At 43.1% G+C, this 21,684-nt stretch overlaps 1 protein-coding gene across 2 annotated transcripts; it reads left to right on the top strand.

Moving 5' to 3' along the window:
- The first annotated feature begins 130 nt into the window (after positions 1-130).
- On the top strand, positions 131-17,099 carry LOC121586945 (pleckstrin homology domain-containing family A member 8). Of its 2 annotated transcripts, XR_006003984.2 has the most exons (14): positions 131-317; positions 590-706; positions 1,308-1,463; positions 2,716-2,828; positions 3,065-3,223; positions 3,820-3,851; positions 5,852-5,988; positions 8,960-9,263; positions 10,965-11,050; positions 11,872-11,930; positions 12,698-12,899; positions 13,026-13,087; positions 14,902-15,149; positions 15,241-17,099. XR_006003984.2 is itself a non-coding variant. In XM_041904025.2 (13 exons), the coding sequence occupies exons 1-13, from the start codon at positions 278-280 to the stop codon at positions 15,097-15,099; spliced, it is 1,665 nt and encodes a 554-aa protein (XP_041759959.2). In that variant the 5' UTR covers positions 131-277; the 3' UTR covers positions 15,100-17,099. The 2 variants fall into 2 exon arrangements, 1 of the variants encoding a protein (XP_041759959.2); XM_041904025.2 differs by having other exon boundaries at positions 14,902-17,099.
- The last annotated feature ends 4,585 nt before the right edge of the window (positions 17,100-21,684 follow it).

Raw genomic sequence — 21,684 nt, 5'->3', positions numbered from 1 at the left:
CTGTTCATTGGAGGACATACATAGTTCCTCCCACAATGTTACGTACACAGGCCCTAAAACGCAAATTCCTTTGACGTCATATAACTGGGCGGGATCTCACGCGATCACATGGAACCCCATTCATGTATGACTTACGTACTTTTCTGTCGTAGTCCAAATGAAATGGGTCCTTTAGCGCCGAAAATCTTACTTGGGAATTAAATTGAGTCTCCAGGATCAGCTGTGGTTGGCGTCTTGTTCTGATAAACAAGTAATGAACCTCAGAAACAGATGAAGAATGGAGGGAATCCTATACAAGTGGACAAATTACATAAGTGGTATGTAGTAACTATGTAGCTAGCTAACTGAGCTTCTGAATAAGTCGGCTTTGAGTCAGATAGCTAGCTAGTTAGCTAACAACTAGCTGGACAGGTAATCAGCCAGAAAATCAACATGCTCTAACCTTAGCTAGCTAGTTAGCTAATTGTCATTGGATGCCACTGAGTCATGCGTCATATGTCTTGCTGTGTTAGCAAGATAGCTATTACAGGTTACAATGAATAGTGTTGTTTTACATAATGGTCATAGTTATCAACATCCCTTTTTCCAGGTTGGCAGCCTCGCTGGTTTGTACTGGAAGGAGGGACTTTGTCCTACTATGACTCCCAAGAAGATTCCTGGAAAGGATGCAAGGGCAGCATCAAAATTTCAGTGTGTGAAATACAAGGTTGGTACTTGTTAGCTATTATTGGCTTGGTAAAGACTGTGGCCGGTATTATGACAACATGCTAACTGTTGCGCTCCTTTGAACTAGATGGGCTACACCATACTGAAGAGTCAATCTGAAGCTTAGCCTATATTGTTTTAGTCATATAAATATCACTACTCACCAAACCTTCCATTTGAAAAGCTCTTTACCACTTCCTGGTTACCTGTGTGCCTATATACATATGACCCAACATATAGTGCTCTAGTGTACAAATTAAGTGGAATATACAAAGGCAGACAAACTATAGACAACATAACAACCACATACGATTGGCCACATACGACACCAGTGGTTCCCAACCTGGGGTACTAGGACCCCTCAGGGTGCTTGGCCTATCCACAGGGGGACTTAAAGACTCATGAGACCATAGACTTACTGATAAAATGCACATGAGGGGGTACTTCAGGGGAATTCCGGGCAGAGCAAAATTCAGTTGGTGGTACACTAACCCGAAAAAGGTTGTGAACCACTGTCCTACACCCTTGAGGATGCTGCTAACTCGGGTTTACCCCCTCTTTGTCTTTCTCTCTCTTCCACTCCATCTCTCACCCCCTACTAGTCCACTCCTCTGACTTCACACGTGTTGACCTGACCATCCCTGGAGAACAGTACTTCTACCTCAGAGCCATCAACGCAGCGGAGAGGCAGAAATGGCTGGTCGCCTTGGGATCTGCAAAGGCCTGCCTCACAGACAACCGAACCAAGAGAGAGAAAGGTAAGGTGATAGCTTTGGGTTACTCCAAACAAGTCTGAAAACACACAATAGCTTGAATGAAACACGATTTCATGCTGTTGTGTGGGTATTTTATTTGGCTTGGTTTGACCTGTTGTACGTGAACCTGGTGTCTGTCATGGACATGTAGGGCTACATGGGTGACCTCTTAAAAACATGGGTGACCTCTTAAAAGCATAGGTGACCTCTTAAAAGCTATCAAACTGACTTCATTAAATTAATGTGTTATAACTCAATATCTACAGCAGGGTTCCTCAACTGGTGGCCCGTGGGTGAAATGATTTGTCCCTCCCCAGTTTTCTGAAGAAAAAAACCCAAAACCAGTTGTTTGTTTGTCTGAACATGAGACTGTAAAAACACCAGCAAATCAGCGCAGAGTGATTTTAATTTTGGAAATCTGTTCCAAAGTATTCCCACGTATAATGGAGAGATATGTGATCGTATAAATGTAAGCAAGGTTTGAAATTAATGTTTTAGTAAAATATTATATATTTTTAGGATTCTTCCGGTCAATTTGAAGTCTACAAATTATTTGTAACTATGTTCCGGCCCCCTGACCATCCGCTCAAGAAAAAAATTGGCCCGCGGCTGAATCTAGTTGATGATCTACAGTAAGCAAGTGAGAACTTCTGCATCCCAAATGGCATCTATTCCCAAATAGTGCACTAGTTTTCACCAGAGCCTATTGGCACTGCTCAAAAGTAGTGCACTAAATAGGGAGTAGGGTGTCATTTGGGACGTAACCTTTAAAAGTAATTTCCAGGTGAACAAAAGAGAAGAGCAGTTGCAGATAAAGCCAATCCTGTTTATTACAAGTTACAACAGGGAGACACCTCCAGCACAGAAGCAGAGAAATGGTCTACTTGGCCTTCTCTGATCAGCAGACAACTGTTCTGTAAACGCCAGCCGAGAGGCTTGTAGGAAGTCAAAACAAAAGGTGTCAGCTGCTAAAGAATCAGTGTTTCACAGAAAATACAATAATAATCAGTGTGTTGAGTACACAACAGTCTGGCGTCAATCACTATCAACAGATATGAGTTTAATGCATAACATAAAGCATCCAGTCTAGTGACTATCAACCCAAGACTCACCAACAGAACACTGGACATTGTGTATTATAGAAAGAGAAATGTATGCACTGAATATGAGCTTTATTAATCTTAAAAATTGAAATTACACAGCCAAGGATATTTTCAAGAAGCGACATCTCTCTCACTCTCTCGCTCTCTCTCAGAGCACCAGGAGAACACAGAGGCTCTGAAGACCAAGATGTCAGAGTTGAGGCTGTACTGTGACCTTCTCCTCCAGCAAGTCAACCAGATCAAGGACAGTGAGGAGACTGAGGAGGTAAGACAGAGGGAGGGCTGAGGTTTCAATGGCCTATTTACTCTCTGTGCAACCATAGAATCTTTTCTCACTGAGTTCAGTATGGATGCTCTGTTTCAGTCGCCATTGGATTTGGTTGCTATGTATGTTGCTATGCAAATGGCCAGTCACTTTTACAGCACAAGCAAGGGATAAGCAATGGCATAAGCAATCTGCTTAGGAGTTGATGGTTGTGTATATCTGTGTGTCTGTTTCAGCCAGGGGAGAACTCTGGCACCATGGTGAAGTCTACATGCACCACCTTCCTCAAGACGTTGGAGGAGTGCATGCTGATCGCCAACCGCACCTTCAGCTCAGACCAGGCCACAAAGACCCCGCCCGGGTCACCTCCCGTGGCCACCATCAAACCCCAGAAGGTACCAACGTACGCATAGAGATACCAAAGATTTGTATAACTAAACCAAGATGGACCACAGCCCGTCGTTTCAAATGGGAACAAATGAGTCATAGTGGGCAGAACAAGCAAGGAGGTGGGCAGAGCCAAGCACGAACTAGCGAGATCCTATTGGCGTGTTCTAGCATATATTTGAGTTAGGGAACGCCTACTCTGAAGTGCGCGTGTGCAATAACTCAATACACCTTTGCACCCTTTCTAAACAATGCAATTTTTTTCTAAAAATCTAAAGTCCCAACCTAGATTGGAGCCAATGTCTTCATTAAGTAGTTGAACATGTTATTACTCCAACCTCGTGACAAACGGATATGTTTTCATTTGAGTCAAAAACAACTTTATATCGAAGGACAGCCTTTTGATTTGACGGCCTGCACATGCGCAGTTCGGTGCAAGACGACCGTTAGAACCGATGACGTAATTCTACGTATGAGCTTAGCTAGCCAACGTCGCCATTACATCGCCTACAAGTGTGATCAGGGATTTCTATTGGAGAGCAGTTTTAGCCTATCTTCTTACTGTACTGTCTTTGGCTAATGTGCTATTTTCTTTGTTCCACAGGTCAAACCTGTCAATCAATCAAATCAGGAAAAGTAGGTGGCTCTCTTTTCAGAAGTTTGGTTTCAAGCTAACTTGTTGCTCACGGTCTTAACCTTTACACCAGCATTCCACCTTTATGGAACACACTCCCTTATCTCCATCTTGGAGCATGCATGAGAGCATCTGTTCCGGATGACTGTGCGATCACGCTTTCTGTAGCAGATGTGAGCAAGCCCTTTAAACAGGTCAACATTCACAAGGCTGCGGGGCCAGACGGATTACCAGGGCGTGTACTCAGAGCATGCGCGGACCAACTGGCAAGTGTCTTCACTGACATTTACAACCTCTCCCTGACCGAGTCTGTAATACCTACATGTTTCAAGCAGACCACCATAGTCCCTGTGCCCAAGAATGCGAAGGTAACCTGCCTAAATGACTACCGCCCTGTAGCACTTACCTTAACTAACCTGTAGCACTGAAGGCATGAAGTGCTTTGAAAGGCTGGTCATGGCTCACATCAACACCATCATCCCGGAAACCCTAGACCCACTCCGATTCACATACCGCCCCAACAGATCCACAGATGACGCAATCTTAATCACACTCCACACTGCCTTTTCCCACCTGGACAAAAGGAACACCTATGTGAGAATGCTGTTCATTGACTACAGCTCAGCTTTCAACACCATAGTGCCCACAAAGCTCATCGCTAAGGACCCTGGGACTAAGCACCTCCCTCTGCAACTGGATCCTGGACTTCCTGACGGGCCACCACCCAGATGGTAAGGGTAGGCAACAACACATCTGCCACGCTGATCCGCAACACTGGGGCCCCTCAGGGGTGCGTGCTTAGTCCCCTCCTGTACTCCCTGTTCACCCACGACTACGTGGCCAAGCACGACTCCAACACCATCATTAAGTTTGCTGAAGACACAACAGTGGTAGGCCTGATCACCGACAACGATTAGACAGCCTATAGGGAGGAGGTCAGAGACCTGGCCGTGTGGTGCCAGGATAACAACCTCTCCCTCAACGTGACCAAGACAAAGGAGATGATCGTGGACTACAGGAAAAGGAGGGCCGAACAGGCCCTCATTAACATCGACAGGGCTGTAGTGGAGCGGGTCGAGAGTTTCAAGTTCCTTGGTGTCCACATCACCAACAAACTATCATGGTCCAAACACACCAAGACAGTCGTAAAGAGGCCACGACAACACCTTTTCCCCCTCAGGAGACTGACCAGATTTGGCATGGGTCCCCAGATCCTCAAAAATTTCTACAGTTGCACCATCGAGAGCATCCTGACCGGTTGCATCACTGCCTGGCATGGCAACTGCTTGGCATCCAACCGTAAGGCGCTACAGACGGTAGTGCATACGGCCCAGTACATCACTGGGGCCAAGCTTCCTGCCATCCAGGACCTATGTATTAGGTAGTGTCAGAGGAAGGCCCAAAAAATTGTCAAAGACTCCAGTCACCCAAGTCATAGACTGTTCTCTCCGCACGGCAAGCGGTACCGGAGCGCCAAGTCTAGGTCCAAAAGGCTCCTTAACAGCTTCTACCCCCAAGCCATTAGACTGCTGAACAATTAATAAAATGTCCACCTGGACTATTTACATTGACCAACCCCCCCCTTTGTTTTTACACTGCTGCTACTCGCTGTTTATTATCTATGCATAGTTACTTTACCCCTACCTACATGTACAAATTACCTTGACTAACCTGTACCCCCGCACATTCACTCGGTACCGGTACCCCCTGTATATGGCCTCGTTATTTTATTGTTACTTTTTATTTTATTTTTGACTTTAGTTTATTTAGTAAATATTTTCTTAACTATTTCTTGAACCGAATTGTTGGATAAGGGTTTGTAAGTAAGCATTTCACGGTAAGGTCTACACCTGTTGTATTTGGCGCATGTGACAAATACATTTTGATTTGATCTTCCATGAATTGTTAGATTTCCACTAACTGCATGAAAATACAGCTTTAGATATGTATCCATGATAACTCTGTGGCCAGGATGTGAGTGGTTCTTGTCTTGTTTTCCCAGACAGAGGGAGTTAAAAGAAATCTCAGGAGGATCTGTAGCCCATGACAACCAGATCCTTGACTCTGGAGCAGACGGACCAGACCAGCTAGACGGACCAGACACACTCCCTGAGAGAACCACCCAAACACCCCCAACAGGTCTCTCATTTACAGTTGAAGTCGGAAGTTTATGTACACCTTAGCCAAATACATTTAAACTCAGTTTTTCACAAATCCTGACATTTTATCCTAGTAAAAATTCCCTGTCTTAGGTCAGTTAGGATCACCACTTTATTTTAAGAATGTGAAATGTCAGAATAATAGTAGAGAGAATGATTTATTTCAGCTTTTATTTCTTTCATCACATTCCCAGTGGGTCAGAAGTTTACATACACTCAATTAGTATTTGGTAGCATTGCCATTAAATTGTTTAACTTGGGTCAAACATTTCGGGTAGCCTTCCACAAGCTTCCCACAATAAGTTGGGTGAATTTTGGCCCATTCCTCCTGACAGAGCTGGTGTAACTGAGTCAGGTTTGTAGGCCTCCTTGCTCGCACACGCTTTTTCAGTTCTGCCCACACATTTTCTATAGGATTGAGGTCAGGGCTTTGTGATGGCCACTCCAATACCTTGACTTTGTTGTCCTTAAGCCATTTTGCCACAACTTTGGAAGTATGCTTGGGGTCATTATCCATTTGGAAGACCCATTTGCGACCAAGCTTTAACTTTCTGACTGATGTCTTGAGATGTTGCTTCAATATATCCACATAATTTTCCTTCCTCATGATGCCATCTATTTTGTGGCGTGCACCAGTCCCTCCTGCAGCAAAGCACCACCACAGCATGATGCTGCCACCCCCGTGCTTCACGGTTGGGGATGGTGTTCTTCGGCTTGCAAGTGACCCCCTTTTCCCTCCAAACATAACGATGGTCATTATGGCCAAACAGTTCTTTTTTTGTTTCATCAGACCAGAGGACATTTCTCCAAAAAGTACGATCTTTGTCCCCATGTGGAGTTGCAATCCGTAGTCTGGCTTTTTTATGGCGGCTTTGGAGCAGTGGCTTCTTCCTTGCTGAGCGGCCTTTCAGGTTATGTCGATATAGGACTCGTTTTACTGTGGATATAGATACTTTTGTACCTGTTTCCTCCAGCATCTTTACAAGGTCCTTTGCTGCTGTTCTGGGATTGATTTGCACTTTTCGCACCAAAGTACTTAATCTCTAGGAGACAGAACGCGTCTCCTTCCTGAGTGGTATGACGGCTGCGTGGTCCCATGGTGTTTACAGTGGGGGAAAAGGGTATTTAGTCAGCCACCAATTGTGCAAGTTCTCCCACTTAAAAAGATGAGAGGCCTGTAATTTTCATCATAGGTACACGTCAACTATGACAGACAAAATGAGATTTTTTTTCTCCAGAAAATCACATTGTAGGATTTTTTATGAATTTATTTGCAAATTATGGTGGAAAATAAGTATTTGGTCAATAACAAAAGTTTCTCAATACTTTGTTATATACCCTTTGTTGGCAATGACACAGGTCAAACGTTTTCTGTAAGTCTTCACAAGGTTTTCACACACTGTTGCTGGTATTTTGGCCCATTCCTCCATGCAGATCTCCTCTAGAGCAGTGATGTTTTGGGGCTGTCGCTGGGCAACACGGACTTTCAACTCCCTCCAAAGATGTTCTATGGGGTTGAGATCTGGAGACTGGCTAGGCCACTCCAGGACCTTGAAATGCTTCTTACGAAGCCACTCCTTCGTTGCCCAGGCGGTGTGTTTGGGATCATTGTCATGCTGAAAGACCCAGCCACGTTTCATCTTCAATGCCCTTGCTGATGGAAGGAGGTTTTCACTCAAAATCTCACGATACATGGCCCCATTCATTCTTTCCTTTACACGGATCAGTCGTCCTGGTCCCTTTGCAGAAAAACAGCCCCAAAGCATGATGTTTCCACCCCCATGCTTCACAGTAGGTATGGTGTTCTTTGGATGCAACTCAGCATTCTTTGTCCTCCAAACACGACGAGTTGCGTAGTGTGTTACTGATGGTAGGCTTTGTTACTTTGGTCCCAGCTCTCTGCAGGTCATTCAATAGGTCCCCAGGTGTCTTGCTTGTTTGTAGGTGACCAAATACTTATTTTCCACCATAATTTGCAAATAAATTCATAAAAAATCCTACAATGTGATTTTCTGGAGAAAAAAATTCTCTATTTGTCTGTCATAGTTGACGTGTACCTATGATGAAAATTACAGGCCTCTCTCATCTTTTTAAGTGGGAGAACTTGCACAATTGGTGGCTGACTAAATACTTTTTTTCCCCCACTGTATACTTGCGTACTATTGTTTGCTCAGATGAACATGGTACCTTCAGGCGTTTGGAAATTGCTCCCAAGGATGAACTAGACTTGTGGAGGTCTACAAAAAATGTTCGGAGGTCTTGGCTGATTTCTTTTGATTTTCCCACGATGTCAAGCAAAGAGGCACTGAGTTTGAAGGTAGGCCTTGAAATACATCCACAGGTACACCAATTGACTAAAATTATGTCGATTAGCCTATCAGAAGCTTCTAAAGCCATGACATCATTTTCTGGAATTTTCCAAGCTGTTTAAAGGCACAGTCAACTTAGTGCATGTAAACTTCTGACCCACTGGAATTGTGATACAGTGAAATAATCTGTCTGTAAACAATTGTTGGGAAAAATTACTTGTGTCATGCACAATGTAGATGTCCTAACCGACTTGCCAAAACTATAGTTTTGTTAACAAGAAATTTGTGGAGTGGTTGAAAAACAATATTTTATGACTCCAACCTAAGTGTATGTAAACTTCCGACTTCAACTGTAAATACACTTGCGTGTTCAAATGCACGATTTAAATAACGGACCCAAATGTACGAAGAGATGCGTATCGCTGGCACACGATAAATGTGGAACTCAGAAAGTGCTTCTGTCACTACGTGCTATACCCAGAGACTTGTCTACTTTTAAGATAGTGGTTTAGAGTTCTCCTTGAAATGGCATTGACCATTTCTGCTTGAATGGGTTTCACATGCCAGTTGCTATGGCTCATAGATGCCAACTGGAACAGAACATTTGTTAACATGTTGTGTGTGTGGCTCTGTGCCATACAGAGAATAGCCCAGCCGGCGGGGACCACCAGGACCCAGAGGAGTCTGTAGTGGAGGAGGAAGAGGAGGAGGCCGCTCCCCAAACCACCCCTGATCCAGAACACACTGACCAACCAGCACAGGAAGAGGAGGAATTCAAAGAGTTGGAGCAGGAAATGAGCAATGCCCAAGAAGAAGAGAAACAGGAAGTGACCCAGGACCAACAGGAAACTGTCACTGACCAAGAGGAAGCCAAGCCGGAGGAAGAAGAGAGAGAAGAAGAGGAGACAGAACAGGTGGACACATTCTTCAATACGATGAGTCACAGGTATGGGGACACACCGCAAGAGGGACAAATACTGTAGACATTACGGTGTAGGGTGAAGGTGACCCTAGACGCTGATTTTGGGTCAGTTTTGCATTTCCCCCACTAATGGTTAAAGGGATAGTTCGGGATTTTGGCAATGAAGCCGGGATAGTTCAGGATATTGGCAATGTAGCGTTAGCTCAAAGACTGGAAGTCTTGGGTATCTGCTAGCATGCTAGCTGATCCAGAAGACTTTCATTCTTTGCGCTAAGCTAAATTAGTTAGCATTGGCTTACGAAACTACCTCCAACTTCCTTTATACTGAACACAGAGACATAAAACGCAGAGACATAGTCGTATTAAGGGAAAATATTTTGAGTTTAAAATATGCCAAATTATCTGCCAATGACATTTGATAATTTAGCTTGGTGCGAAGAAAAAACAAGAAAATAAAAAACTAATTTTAAATGAATTATCACTCAATATACGATATTTAGGCTTGCCTAGATTTCACTTTTTGCATTGGAGGATTGGGGAAAGGAAAGCTGAGCCTAGATCTGTCGCTAGGGGAAAACATCACCCCAGAGTGTAGTTGTTATACTACAGCGCTCAATGCTATTTCACTAGCAGTAACTAGACAGAACAAGGGCCAACACATACACTAATCGATTAATACCCTTTTTTCCTGTAATTATTCTAGGTACTATAATGGCGTTGTGATTACACAATGAGGTATTTATTATTGAGATTAATCTATTTAGTGTGTTCAGATTTTGCTGTGAATTATGCAACTCTATGTACTGTTTAGGTCCAATGCTCATGCTTTGGGTATGAAAGGGCAAAGGTTGTTTTTCCTTGCCTGTGCAAAAACAAAAAGGGTCAAAACTAGTCTGGTCCCAGATCTGTTTGTGCTCTTGCCAACTCCATTGCTGTTAATGACTGACAAGGAGTTGGCATGACAGCATAGACTGGCACTCAGGCTAGGTTAAAACAGGGTAACATTGAACGTTTTATGACTGTTTTTAAATCCATTTGAACATATAACGAGTTTTACACTGGTGTGTTCTCTGTTGATCACATGACTATTACAGAGATGCCCTCATCTGATGTTGGGGTCGGTCATGTTTTTTTGGTAATCATTTCACTCTTCATTTCACTTTGATGACATTTGAAAGCCCCTTTTAACAGTGTTATTCAGCATTAAGCTAGGATTTGAATGATCAGAACCTTGATTTGAATGATCAGAACCGTGATTTGAATGATCAGAACCGTGATTTGAATGATCAGAACCGTGATGTGAATGATCAGAACCGTGATGTTCACTAATGATGTTACAGTATTCCAATGACAGGGAGAGACAATCTAAGCAGTGTTAACGTGTTTAAGTGCAGTAAGCCTCGAACACAGAGCTAGTGAAAAAGTATTCAGAACAACACCATAGAGGATGGGGAACATAGCGGATATGTTTTTGATACATTATAACTATTTATTATACAGGTATATCCAAGTTAGACACAAGAACTCAAAACAAGTCTCAAATCACCCAATAGCCTGACAGCATGGTCTTGTGTGGATCTTGTCTTTAGCTTCGCTTTGGTTCTACCCCTTTCTTTTCTGTTTTTGTTTGATTGATTGTTTTTATTGATTGAATCAAATAAAGGTTGCCGATGCTGGACCTCACTAATATCTCCCCCTGTTTGAATCTCTTTGACTTCTCTTTAGATTCAGTGATATAAGACTGGTTGAAGACAGTGGTATCCCTACACAAGCCTTTTTGGACTCATGCTATGCAATAGTGCCTGTATTAGGTAGGACGGTCACTTCTCACTCATCTGTCTCCTTCCCCCCCCTTCTCAATCATTCCATCTCTTCTAAATCATCATCTTTTCCACCTGGTGGTAGTGCATGCTCTATCCTTCATGTTTTCTTCTTTCAGTGTCTTCTTTTTCTCATGAACCCTTCTCCTCTCACACGTTCATACTGTTCTCTCCTCTCACACGTTCATACTGTTCTCTCCTCTCACACGTTCATACTGTTCTCTCCTCATCTGCATCTAATTGATCATCCTATTGGATGTGTTCTCTGGTTGACTGGAGGTATTTCTTTCTCTTACTTACTAATCAACTGGATGGGTTTCATGGGAGGGAGGGTGTGTGTTTGCGTGTGTGTTTGGGTGCTTGTGTGGAGTCTGGAGTGTGTAATCCACCTTGAAGAGATACAACACCCCTCTGTCCATTGTTCATGTGATCCGACCCACCATAATGCATGTCAGTGTGATAAACTATATTCAGGTACTGGGATGTATTATATGTCACACACATTGTTCTTGATCCTCCAGGCTTTACTGTCTCTTCCATGTTATACTTCGTTGTTTTGTCAATTTATTATTCTATTGAAATCTACATCAATTTGTAATGGTTCATGGGGAATAAAACACCAAGGGGGGGGGTTCCCGGACACAGATGAACACTAATTATTGACGCAAAAGCATTTTCAATGGAGATTCTCCATCGAACTGGCGTTTTAGTCCAGGACTAGCCTTAATCTATGTCCGTGTAACCGCCACACAAGGACAAACAATAGTGTAAAAAATATCCAGCACTGAAGTGACATTGGACTCTCTCCACAGACAAACTAGGATCCACAGTATTTGCGCCAGTTAAAATGGATTTTACAGGCAACATCAAGGTAAGAGGAAGGGCTGCCTTGAGTTTAGAACAATGTTTGATTTTACATTACAGGAAATGGAATTTACACTATATTTACTAAAACCTTAAAAGCTGCTCAAATCAGCATAACATTCTGGGTGCAGTTGTAAAAGCCTCTGAGCGGTATCAACAGTTCTTTAAATGACCACAAGAGGGACTCTCCTCCCTCCATGTTGTTACAATTAGACCAAATGGACGTTTACACCCACCGGTTGTGTCCCAAATGACACCCTATTCCCTATATACAGTAGTACAGTACTTTTGACTATGGCCCACAGGGCTCTGGTCAAAAGTAGTACACTACAGAGGAAATAGGGTACAATTTAGGACACCCACCCAGTCTCCTTAACCTGTCCTGTGAGCACTTCAGTTGTGCAGAATACACTCTAAACAAAGATTGTTGTAACAGTTGATGTGCTAGAAGGTGAAAGTGAGATATTATCATAAGGCAGTGCTGTGTGTATAAAGCACTGGAACATTTCACAAGCAGAGCTTTGACACAAGTACTTTACTGCCAACGAAAATAAGACACGGTATAGAGTGTTGTTATATCATGGCACAAGTAACCCTGTTAAGTGGCAACATGACCAACCAGATTTAGAAACCTATCAGAACTGCTGGGCTGCATCCCAAATGGCACCCTATTCCCTATATAGTGTACTATAAAGGGAATCGGGTGCCATTTGGTCCGCAGTCATTATCTTTATGGTGACAAGTCCTTCTGCCTCCCTGTGTGGCTGTCTGTAGAAGATCCACCAGAAGCTGTCGTCGGACCCAGGCAGCTTCCCCACACTACAGACCATAGTGCTCCACGAGGTGCAGACCGGCGTGGCCCGCGTCCGCAACTCAGCCACCGAGGCCCTGCTGTGGCTCAAACGAGGACTCAAGTTCCTCAAGGAGTTCCTGTCCCAGGTCAACTCTGGGGAAAGGGATATCCCCGGAGCGCTGGGTGAGTTAGCATCGCAACACTGTGGTACACACACACGGTTAATGGTTAGGTGATAGTCCTCTTTTGGTCTGATGTAATATACTGTATAATGTCCTCTGTATTCCTAACACACTCCTCTTCATTCAGGTAATGCTTATGGACGGAGTCTACGGCAGTATCATGGATGGGTCGTGCGAGGTGTATTTGCTGTGAGTAATACTTAATAATCAGTCGTCAAGCTCCTTTTAGGGAAGCAGTTTATAGTTGGAAAAAGTATCCCATCATGCGATCATGCCCACTTTGGGGTGGTTGTGTGTGTGTGTTTGTGTGTGTGTGTGTGTGCGAGCCAAGGCTACTATAGTAAACTGAAACAAACTAATCATGGAAAAAAAACTATTTAGTAAACGGAAATAAAATAATTAACAAATCCGTCTGACAAACTAAAACTATACTGAAACTTATCTTTGACTCCAAAACGAACTAAACTAAACTGAAAACATGAATTATGTTCAGTTTCAGTTTTTTTTTTTTGGGGGGGGCAAAAATCTAATGGGGTTTTCAATGGGGTTTAAGGATCTGCGACAGCCGAAAGTCGTATACTAATGTAGTTCTCTAACAGCAAAGGCTCAGATCAACATGGCAGTGTTGCCATTGTTTATAAAAGGTTTTCTTTATAATGTTGAAATAAACACGTATCTAGCCCCCATATCACATACTCACACTGAAATCATAATATAATAATGTGTGCTCCCGAGTGGCGCAGTGGTCTAAGGCACTGCATCGCAGTGCTAGCTGTGCCACTAGAGATCCAGGCTCTGTCGTGGCCGCGACCGGGAGACCGATGGGGCAGCGCACAATTGGCCCAGCGTCATCCAGGGTAGGGGAGGGAATGACGGCAGGGATGTAGCTCAGTTGGTAGAGCATGGCGTTTGCAATGCCAGGGTTGTGGGTCCGATTCCCACGGGGGGACAGTATGAAAAAAACGAAGAAGAAAAAAATGTATGCACTCACTAACTGTAACTAAAAGTCTGCTAAATGACTAAAATGTAAATGTCCACATCAGTGAAAGACCGCCTCATATGTATTTGTATACATCCACTGCACATATAAATCACAGCAAATTGGTTCCTGTTTCAATCATGTTTGGTCACGTTCGCGTGGGCCAAACAAAAACACCATAATGATTGATTGACAATAGAGACTCCTACAATACATTTTACATTTTAGTCATTTAGCAGACACACTTATCCAGAGCGACTTACAGTTTAGTGAGTGCATTTATTTTCATACAATGCAGGCGATGGCTGCAGGAGGAAGTCGGTGAAGCGCAACTGTAGAAACTTGCAACGATGGTCACCTACTTGACAAAAGTGATCTACTTGTCCAAACGCGTCCATTGAGACGATCACATTTTTAAAAATGGTTTAGCAGACGCTCTTATCCAGAGCGACTTACAGTTAGTGAGTGCATACATTTTCATACTGGCCCTCCGTGGGAAACGAACCCACAACCCTGGCGTTGCAAGCGCCATGCTCTACCAACTGAGCTACAGGAGGCCACAGTGCAAGACTTTGCTGTCACACAGAGCATGTGCACGGGTGCTTCAGCTGCTACAATGTGGTACAGGACCAAAACAGTGGAGTAGTTTAGCCTCGCGCTTCAATGCTCCTGGTTGTTGTACCTTTAAACTTAACCTAACCTATATCCTGACCCATCACCTTATGCATTACTGCCCCACAGTGGCAAGAAGTGACATCACAAAAAACTAAAGGCATAAATGCCTCCCACACACAGGATTCTTTCTGTGCCTAACACTAAAACTGAAATTAAATAATCTAAAAACGAAATATAAATGTTTTTATAAAACTGAAACTAAATCAAAATGAGTAAAGTGGATCTGCAAACTAACTGAAACTAAACTGAATTTGTAATAAAAATCTTAAAAGGAATATAGAAATACAAACCTATAATGACCTTGGTGTGTTTGTGTGTGAGACTGTTTGTTCATCTCTTCCGTTCCCAGCTGGCCCTCCGAGCAGCACCATCCTACAGCAGCTTTGCGGCGGCCCTGGTGTCAAGAGAGGGGGATGAACTGAAAGAAGGATTCAACACAGGCATGCACCGGGACCTGGGGGTCTACCTGCCTGCCATGGAGAAACAACTGGCCATCCTGGATGCCCTGTATGAAGAATACAATCTGGAGTCAGATGAGGTAGTCTGAGACGAGTTCCCTACTGGTGGTCTGAGACTGACTGGGACACATTACCAGAGGAGGAGGAGGAGAGTTCTCTGAGACTGACTGGGACACATTACCAGAGGAGGAGGAGAGTTCTCTGAGACTGACTGGGACACATTACCAGAGGAGGAGGAGGAGAGTTCTCTGAGACTGACTGGGACACATTACCAGAGGAGGAGGAGGAGAGTTCTCTGAGACTGACTGGGACACATTACCAGAGGAGGAGGAGGAGAGTTCCCTGAGACTGACTGGGACACATTACCAGAGGAGGAGGAGGAGAGTTCCCTGAGACTGACTGGGACACATTACCAGAGGAGGAGGAGAGTTCTCTGAGACTGACTGGGACACATTACCAGAGGAGGAGAGTTCTCTGAGACTCCGACCATCTGGGATACACTGACAAAGGAGGAGGACAGGAGGGAGAGGAGAGAGCCCCCTGGAGGTGTGGGCTTGGTTGGTTGGCTCCCCAAGAACAGGGTTGAGCCCCAGGGAGCATGCTCACTAGATTAGCCAATCAGAGCCATCCGGAGGATTGAGGAGCGTGAGTGAGTGTGAGCATGCCCGGTGTAAAATGAGATGTCTGTAATACCAGGTGTTGTCTCCCTCCTAACTCTGGCACAATGCAATCTACATAGGTCTAATGGCTGTAGAGGGGCTAGGCTTTGGAGGGAGGACTTTTTCAGGTTTTAATTCTAGTGGTTCAGGCTCAGTACTTCCAATTACAAAGGGTGCCCTGTTTTACAAACTCTAACCTTGGTGGAGTTGAATGGTGGTCTTCTGACTGAGCACGTCCTGACGATGGATGCACTCTTCACTCCGTTATAGTGGCTTTGACTGTACTTGATGTAGTGTACAGTACTTTAGACTTAGGCTCTTTTCCTCTGGTGACATCCATGATGAAGAGGTGCACCGTTGGTTGCTGAGAATGCACAAATATGAACTTTTACTTTAAATTGAGGCTGATATTATTATTATTGATATAATTATTGCCATCATTATTTGACAGCATACTGTACATAGGCTGTATGTAATGAACTGCCTACAACACTGAGGAGTATAATGTAGCGGTCCTAGTATTGATCCCTGATGAACTCCATACAGCACCAACCGCCTCCACAACCACCTCCAGCCTCCACAACCGCCTCCACAACCGCCTCCACAACCACCTCCAGCCTCCACAACCGCCTCCACAACCACCTCCAGCCTCCACAACCACCTCCAGCCTCCACAACCACCTCCAGCCTCCACAACCACTCATTCTCTCTCTCATTATGTCTCATCTACAAACCTATTGTTTACCAAGTGACATTAACTTAACATGAGTAAAATACTAGTTCATGTTATCTTTTTCTTAATAATTTAAATGTAGTCTTTATGAGTAACTCATGGACATTTACATCCATATAGAACATGGTTTATTGCATGATTTAATGTATAGGGTTAGACTGAGGTGCCAACTGAAGTGGAATATACAGCCAGACCTTGATTCAAAATATATTAACGTTTTGAATGTTACTAAATGTATTAACAATCATGATGGATAGATTGTTAATTAATGTCTTCTATTACCTGGCTTTCCTCTCTGTGACTGATGGCCTAACTGATGGTGTAGGTTGACAATAATACAACAGTGATTATCACAGAGGCAGTCTAACTCTGGACATGAATTCAGTCTTTGTTTATAGATGCACTGAGCCATTTGGACAAAGCAGGAACATCTGACCAATAGGCCCATCGCGTGAAACCCAACATTCAACAGTATTTTCCTGTTCGTTGAGTTTATAGGGACAAACGGTAACAATGATGAGCATTCTCACCAGTGGCTAGATCGAAGATGTGCAATAGGCTGATTAGTTTTTTGTGAATCATTTCTAGTGTTAATGTTATTGCTATGCTATTGTATCTTACAATTTCAGATAGAACACATTTTATACGAATGTACATAAGATGGCATTTTTACATATGTATTAAACTTGATGAAATCATTAATGGGTACGTTTGATCATTTGGATGTTATTTTTACCTAGGGGGTTTCCATTACAACCATGTGAAATCCCAACCTTCTAAGACTTGGGTTCCCCTCTTCTTAGCCCTTGATCATGACTCTCAGTTCCAGTACATTACACATAAGAGTGATTGGATGAAGGAGTCTTCTCTGGAGTTTTCTTATGAGTCCATGCACTCTGAGTTTGTTGAGACCATGGTTTTGGAAGCATAAGGGCCTTGTCTTTCATATCAGTGAGAAATAATTTTCAAAAACAAAAGGTTAAATTGATACACCTTTTATAGGGTTAGATTTCCCACAAGGCCATATTTCCACATAGAGCCCCACAGTGAAGGTGTCAATACCCATAAAACCTAGCTGTCAAACAGGGAAATGGTTCCAATCGTTTTTCCACCATGAATTTTTCCCATAGGGGATTTTAGAAATGCTTAAAATAAGGGCTGTGTTTCGTGTAGGCTTACCCTGGCGTGATGTTTTGATAACCATGTAAATCTCTCTCGGACAAGGTGACTTTTATCAATATATTCCGCACTATTTACTCTGATTTGAAAATGCTAATTAGCATCAAAGTAGACATGCAAGACTACAACTCCCTGTCATCTCTAGCTGACCCCTTTGCTAACAGGTATTGTGTAAATTTAAAACTTGCCCAAGACAGTTCACAGAATTATACATTTAAAGAAATGTAGCCAATTCTTTCATTACTACATTTACCTAACATTAGATAGTTAATCCAGAGATTCTTACCTTTGCCTCGATTCAGCAGTCTGTCCAGATAATCATGGCATGTGTAGTTCTTTATGATCGCCTAATTAGTATTTCATTTGTTGGGGGAAAATACAGGCAAATATATTGATAAAAGTCGCCTTGTCCGAGAGAGATTTACATGGTTATCAAAACGGTAAGCCTTCACGAAACACAGCCCTTATTTTAAGTGTTTCTAAAACTGGAACCATTTCCCTGTTTGACCGCTAGGTTTTATGGGTATTATAACTCATACTGTGGTACTCTATTAAAGGACTTGTTTAGGGAAAACAGATGGAAGAGAGAGTTCTGCGTCTCAGAACACCTGTGTGTAAACGGAAGAGGATCCCACAAATGTGTCGTCGCTGAAAAATACTGTCGGCTTCAACTGTTAAAACGGTGTTCAGTAAATGTGTATTTTGCGTTTGTGAAATTATTTTGATGTGATATGAAAGGGATTTATGTTTCTAGAGCCGTACCGCATCGATTGGCTGTTTTGGCTTCCAGAGCCAATTCACCTTTAAACAGAACATGTAAGGTGGACTATAAGGGGTAATGATAGGCTCCTTTAGTCATTATTGGGCTAATTATTATCTAGTTAACACTTATCCACCTATTCTTCAACGGGGGTAGATAGATTACACCAAGCAGGCATGGAAAGGGGAAATTTGTGAGGGTAATTAATTTGTGTGTGTATGCGTGCATGTGAAATTTTGGCCGATGAAACTGACAGCAAAATTCAAGAGAATCATGTCAATCACCTACAGTCGTGGTCAAAAGTTTTGAGAATGACACAAGTATTGGTCTTCACAAAGTTTGCTGCTTCAGTGTTTTTAGATATTTTTGTCAGATGTTACTATGGTATACTGAAGTATAATTACAAGCATTCCATAAGTGTCAAAGGCTTTTATTGACAATTACATTAAGTTTATGCAAAGAGTCAATATTTGCAGTGTTGACCCTTCTTCTTAGGCAAAATTGTGAGTGAGCCCACTCCCTTGGCTGAGAAGCAACCCCACACATAAATGGTCTCAGGATGCTTTACTGTTGCCATGAAACAGGACTGATGGTAGCGCTCACCTTGTCTTCTCCGGACAAGCTTTTTTCCGGATGCCCCAAACAATCGGAAAGGGGATTCATCAGAGAAAATGACTTTACCCTAGTCCTCAGCAGTCCAATCCCTGTACCTTTTGCAGAATTTCAGTCTGTCCCTGATGTTTTTCCTGGAGAGAAGTGGCTTCTTCACTGCCCTTCTTGACACCAGGCCATCCTCCAAAAGTCTTCGCCTCACTGTGCGTGCAGATGCACTCACACCTGCCTGCTGCCATTCCTGAGCAAGATCTGTACTGGTGGTGCCCCGATCCCGCAGCTGAATCAACTTTAGGAGACGGTCCTGGCACTTGCTGGACTTTCTTGGGTGCCCTGAAGCCTTCTTCACAACAATTGAACCTCTCTCCTTGAAGTTCTTGATGATCCGATAAATGGTTGATTTATGTGCAATCTTACTAGCAGCAATATCCTTGCCTGTGAAGGACTTTTTGTGCAAAGCAATGATGACGGCACGTGTTTCCTTGCAGGTAACCATGGTTAACAGAGGAAGAACAATGATTTTAAGCACCACCCTCCTTTTAAAGCTTCCAGTCTGTTATTCTAACTCAATCAGCATGACAGAGTGATCTCCAGCCTTGTCCTCGTCAACACTCTCACCTGTATTAACGAGAGAATCACTGACATGATGTCAGCTGGTCCTTTTGTGGCAGGGCTGAAATGCAGTGGATTTTTTTGGGGGGGATTAAATTCATTTTCATGGCAAAGAGGGACTTTGCAATTAATTGCAAATCATCTGATCACTCTTCATAACATTCTGGAGTATATGCAAATTGCCATCATAAAAACTGAGGCAGCAGACTTTGTGAAAATTAATATTTGTGTCATTCTCAAAACTTTTGACCACGACTGTACACACAAATACAGTGGGGGAAAAAAAGTATTTAGTCAGCCACCAATTGTGCATGTTCTCCCACTTAAAAAGATGAGAGAGGCCTGTAATTTTCATCAAAGGTACACGTCAACTATGACAGACAAAATGAGAAAAAAAAATCCAGAAAATCACATTGTAGGATTTTTAATGAATGTATTTGCAAATTATGGTGGAAAATAAGTATTTGGTCAATAACAAAAGTTTCTCAATACTTTGTTATATACCCTTTGTTGGCAATGACACAGGTCAAACGTTTTCTGTAATTCTTCACAAGGTTTTCACACACTGTTGCTGGTATTTTGGCCCATTCCTCCATGCAGATCTCCTCTAGAGCAGTGATGTTTTGGGGCTGTCGCTGGGCAACACGGACTTTCAACTCCCTCCAAAGATTTTCTATGGGGTTGAGATCTGGAGACTGACTAGGCCACTCCAGGACCTTGAAATGCTTCTTACGAAGCCACTCCTTCATTGCCCGGGCGGTGTGTTTGGGGTCATTGTCATGCTGAAAGACCCAGCCATGTTTCATCTTCAATGCCCTTGCTGATGGAAGGAGGTTTTCACTCAAAATCTCACGATACATGGCCCCATTCATTCTTTCCTTTACACGGATCAGTCGTCCTGGTCCCTTTGCAGAAAAACTGCCCCAAAAGCAGATGTTTCCACCCCCATGCTTCACAGTAGGTATGGTGTTCTTTGGATGCAACTCAGCATTCTTTGTCCTCCAAACACGACGAGTTGAGGTTTTACCAAAAAGTTATATTTTGGTTTCATCTGACCATATGACATTCTCCCAATCCTCTTCTGGATCATCCAAATGCACTCTAGCAAACTTCAGACAGGCCTGGACATGTACTGGCTTAAGCAGGGGGACACGTCTCGCACTGCAGGATTTGAGTCCCTGGCGGCGTAGTGTGTTACTGATGGTAGGCTTTGTTACTTTGGTCCCAGCTCTCTGCAGGTCATTCACTAGGTCCTGGTTCTGGGATTTTTGCTCACCGTTCTTGTGATCATTTTGACCCCACGGGGTGAGATCTTGCGTGGAGCCCCAGATCGAGGGAGATTATCAGTGGTCTTGTATGTCTTCCATTTCCTAATAATTGCTCCCACAGTTGATTTCTTCAAACCAAGCTGCTTACCTATTGCAGATTCAGTCTTCCCAGCCTGGTGCAGGTCTACAATTTTGTTTCTGGTGTCCTTTGACAGCTCTTTGGTCTTGGCCATAGTGGAGTTTGGAGTGTGACTGTTTGAGGTTGTGGACAGGTGTCTTTTATACTGATAACAAGTTCAAACAGGTGCCATTAATACAGGTAACGAGTGGAGGACAGAGGATCCTCTTAAAGAAGAAGTTACATGTCTGTGAGAGCCAGAAATCTTGCTTGTTTGTAGGTGACCAAATACTTATTTTCCACCATAATTTGAAAATAAATTCATTAAAAATCCTACAATGTGATTTTCTGGATTTTTTTTCTCAATTTGTCTGTCATAGTTGACGTGTACCTATGATGAAAATTACAGGCCTCTCTCATCTTTTTAAGTGGGAGAACTTGCACAATTGGTGGCTGACTAAATACTTTTTTTCCCCCACTGTATACTGAACAAAAATATTAACGCAACATGCAACAATTTCAACAATTTTACAGTTCATAGAAGGAAATCAGTCAATTGAAATAAAATCATTAGGCCCTAATCTATGGATTTCACATGACTGGGCAGGGGTGCAGCCATAGGGAGCAAGGTCCACTCACTGGGGAGCCAGGCCCAGCCAATCAGAATGAGTCTTTCTTCAAAAAAGCACTTTATTACAGACAGAAATACTGCTGATAATTTAAGACTTTCACTT

This window comes from Coregonus clupeaformis, unplaced genomic scaffold, assembly GCF_020615455.1.
Source record: "Coregonus clupeaformis isolate EN_2021a unplaced genomic scaffold, ASM2061545v1 scaf0452, whole genome shotgun sequence".
In the NCBI taxonomy this organism is placed as follows: domain Eukaryota; kingdom Metazoa; phylum Chordata; class Actinopteri; order Salmoniformes; family Salmonidae; genus Coregonus; species Coregonus clupeaformis.
This window is presented reverse-complemented; position numbering and strand designations above follow the sequence as displayed.

What these genes read in the sequence shown, in the direction of transcription:
- LOC121586945 (XM_041904025.2), top strand. Translation starts at nt 278, where the DNA reads ATGGAGGGAATCCTATACAAGTGGACAAATTACATAAGTG. An exon ending in ACAGTGAGGAGACTGAGGAG is followed by an intron (nt 2,829 to 3,064) that starts GTAAGACAGAGG and finishes TGTCTGTTTCAG; the next exon opens with CCAGGGGAGAACTCTGGCAC. An exon ending in TTCAATACGATGAGTCACAG is followed by an intron (nt 9,264 to 10,964) that starts GTATGGGGACAC and finishes ACTTCTCTTTAG; the next exon opens with ATTCAGTGATATAAGACTGG.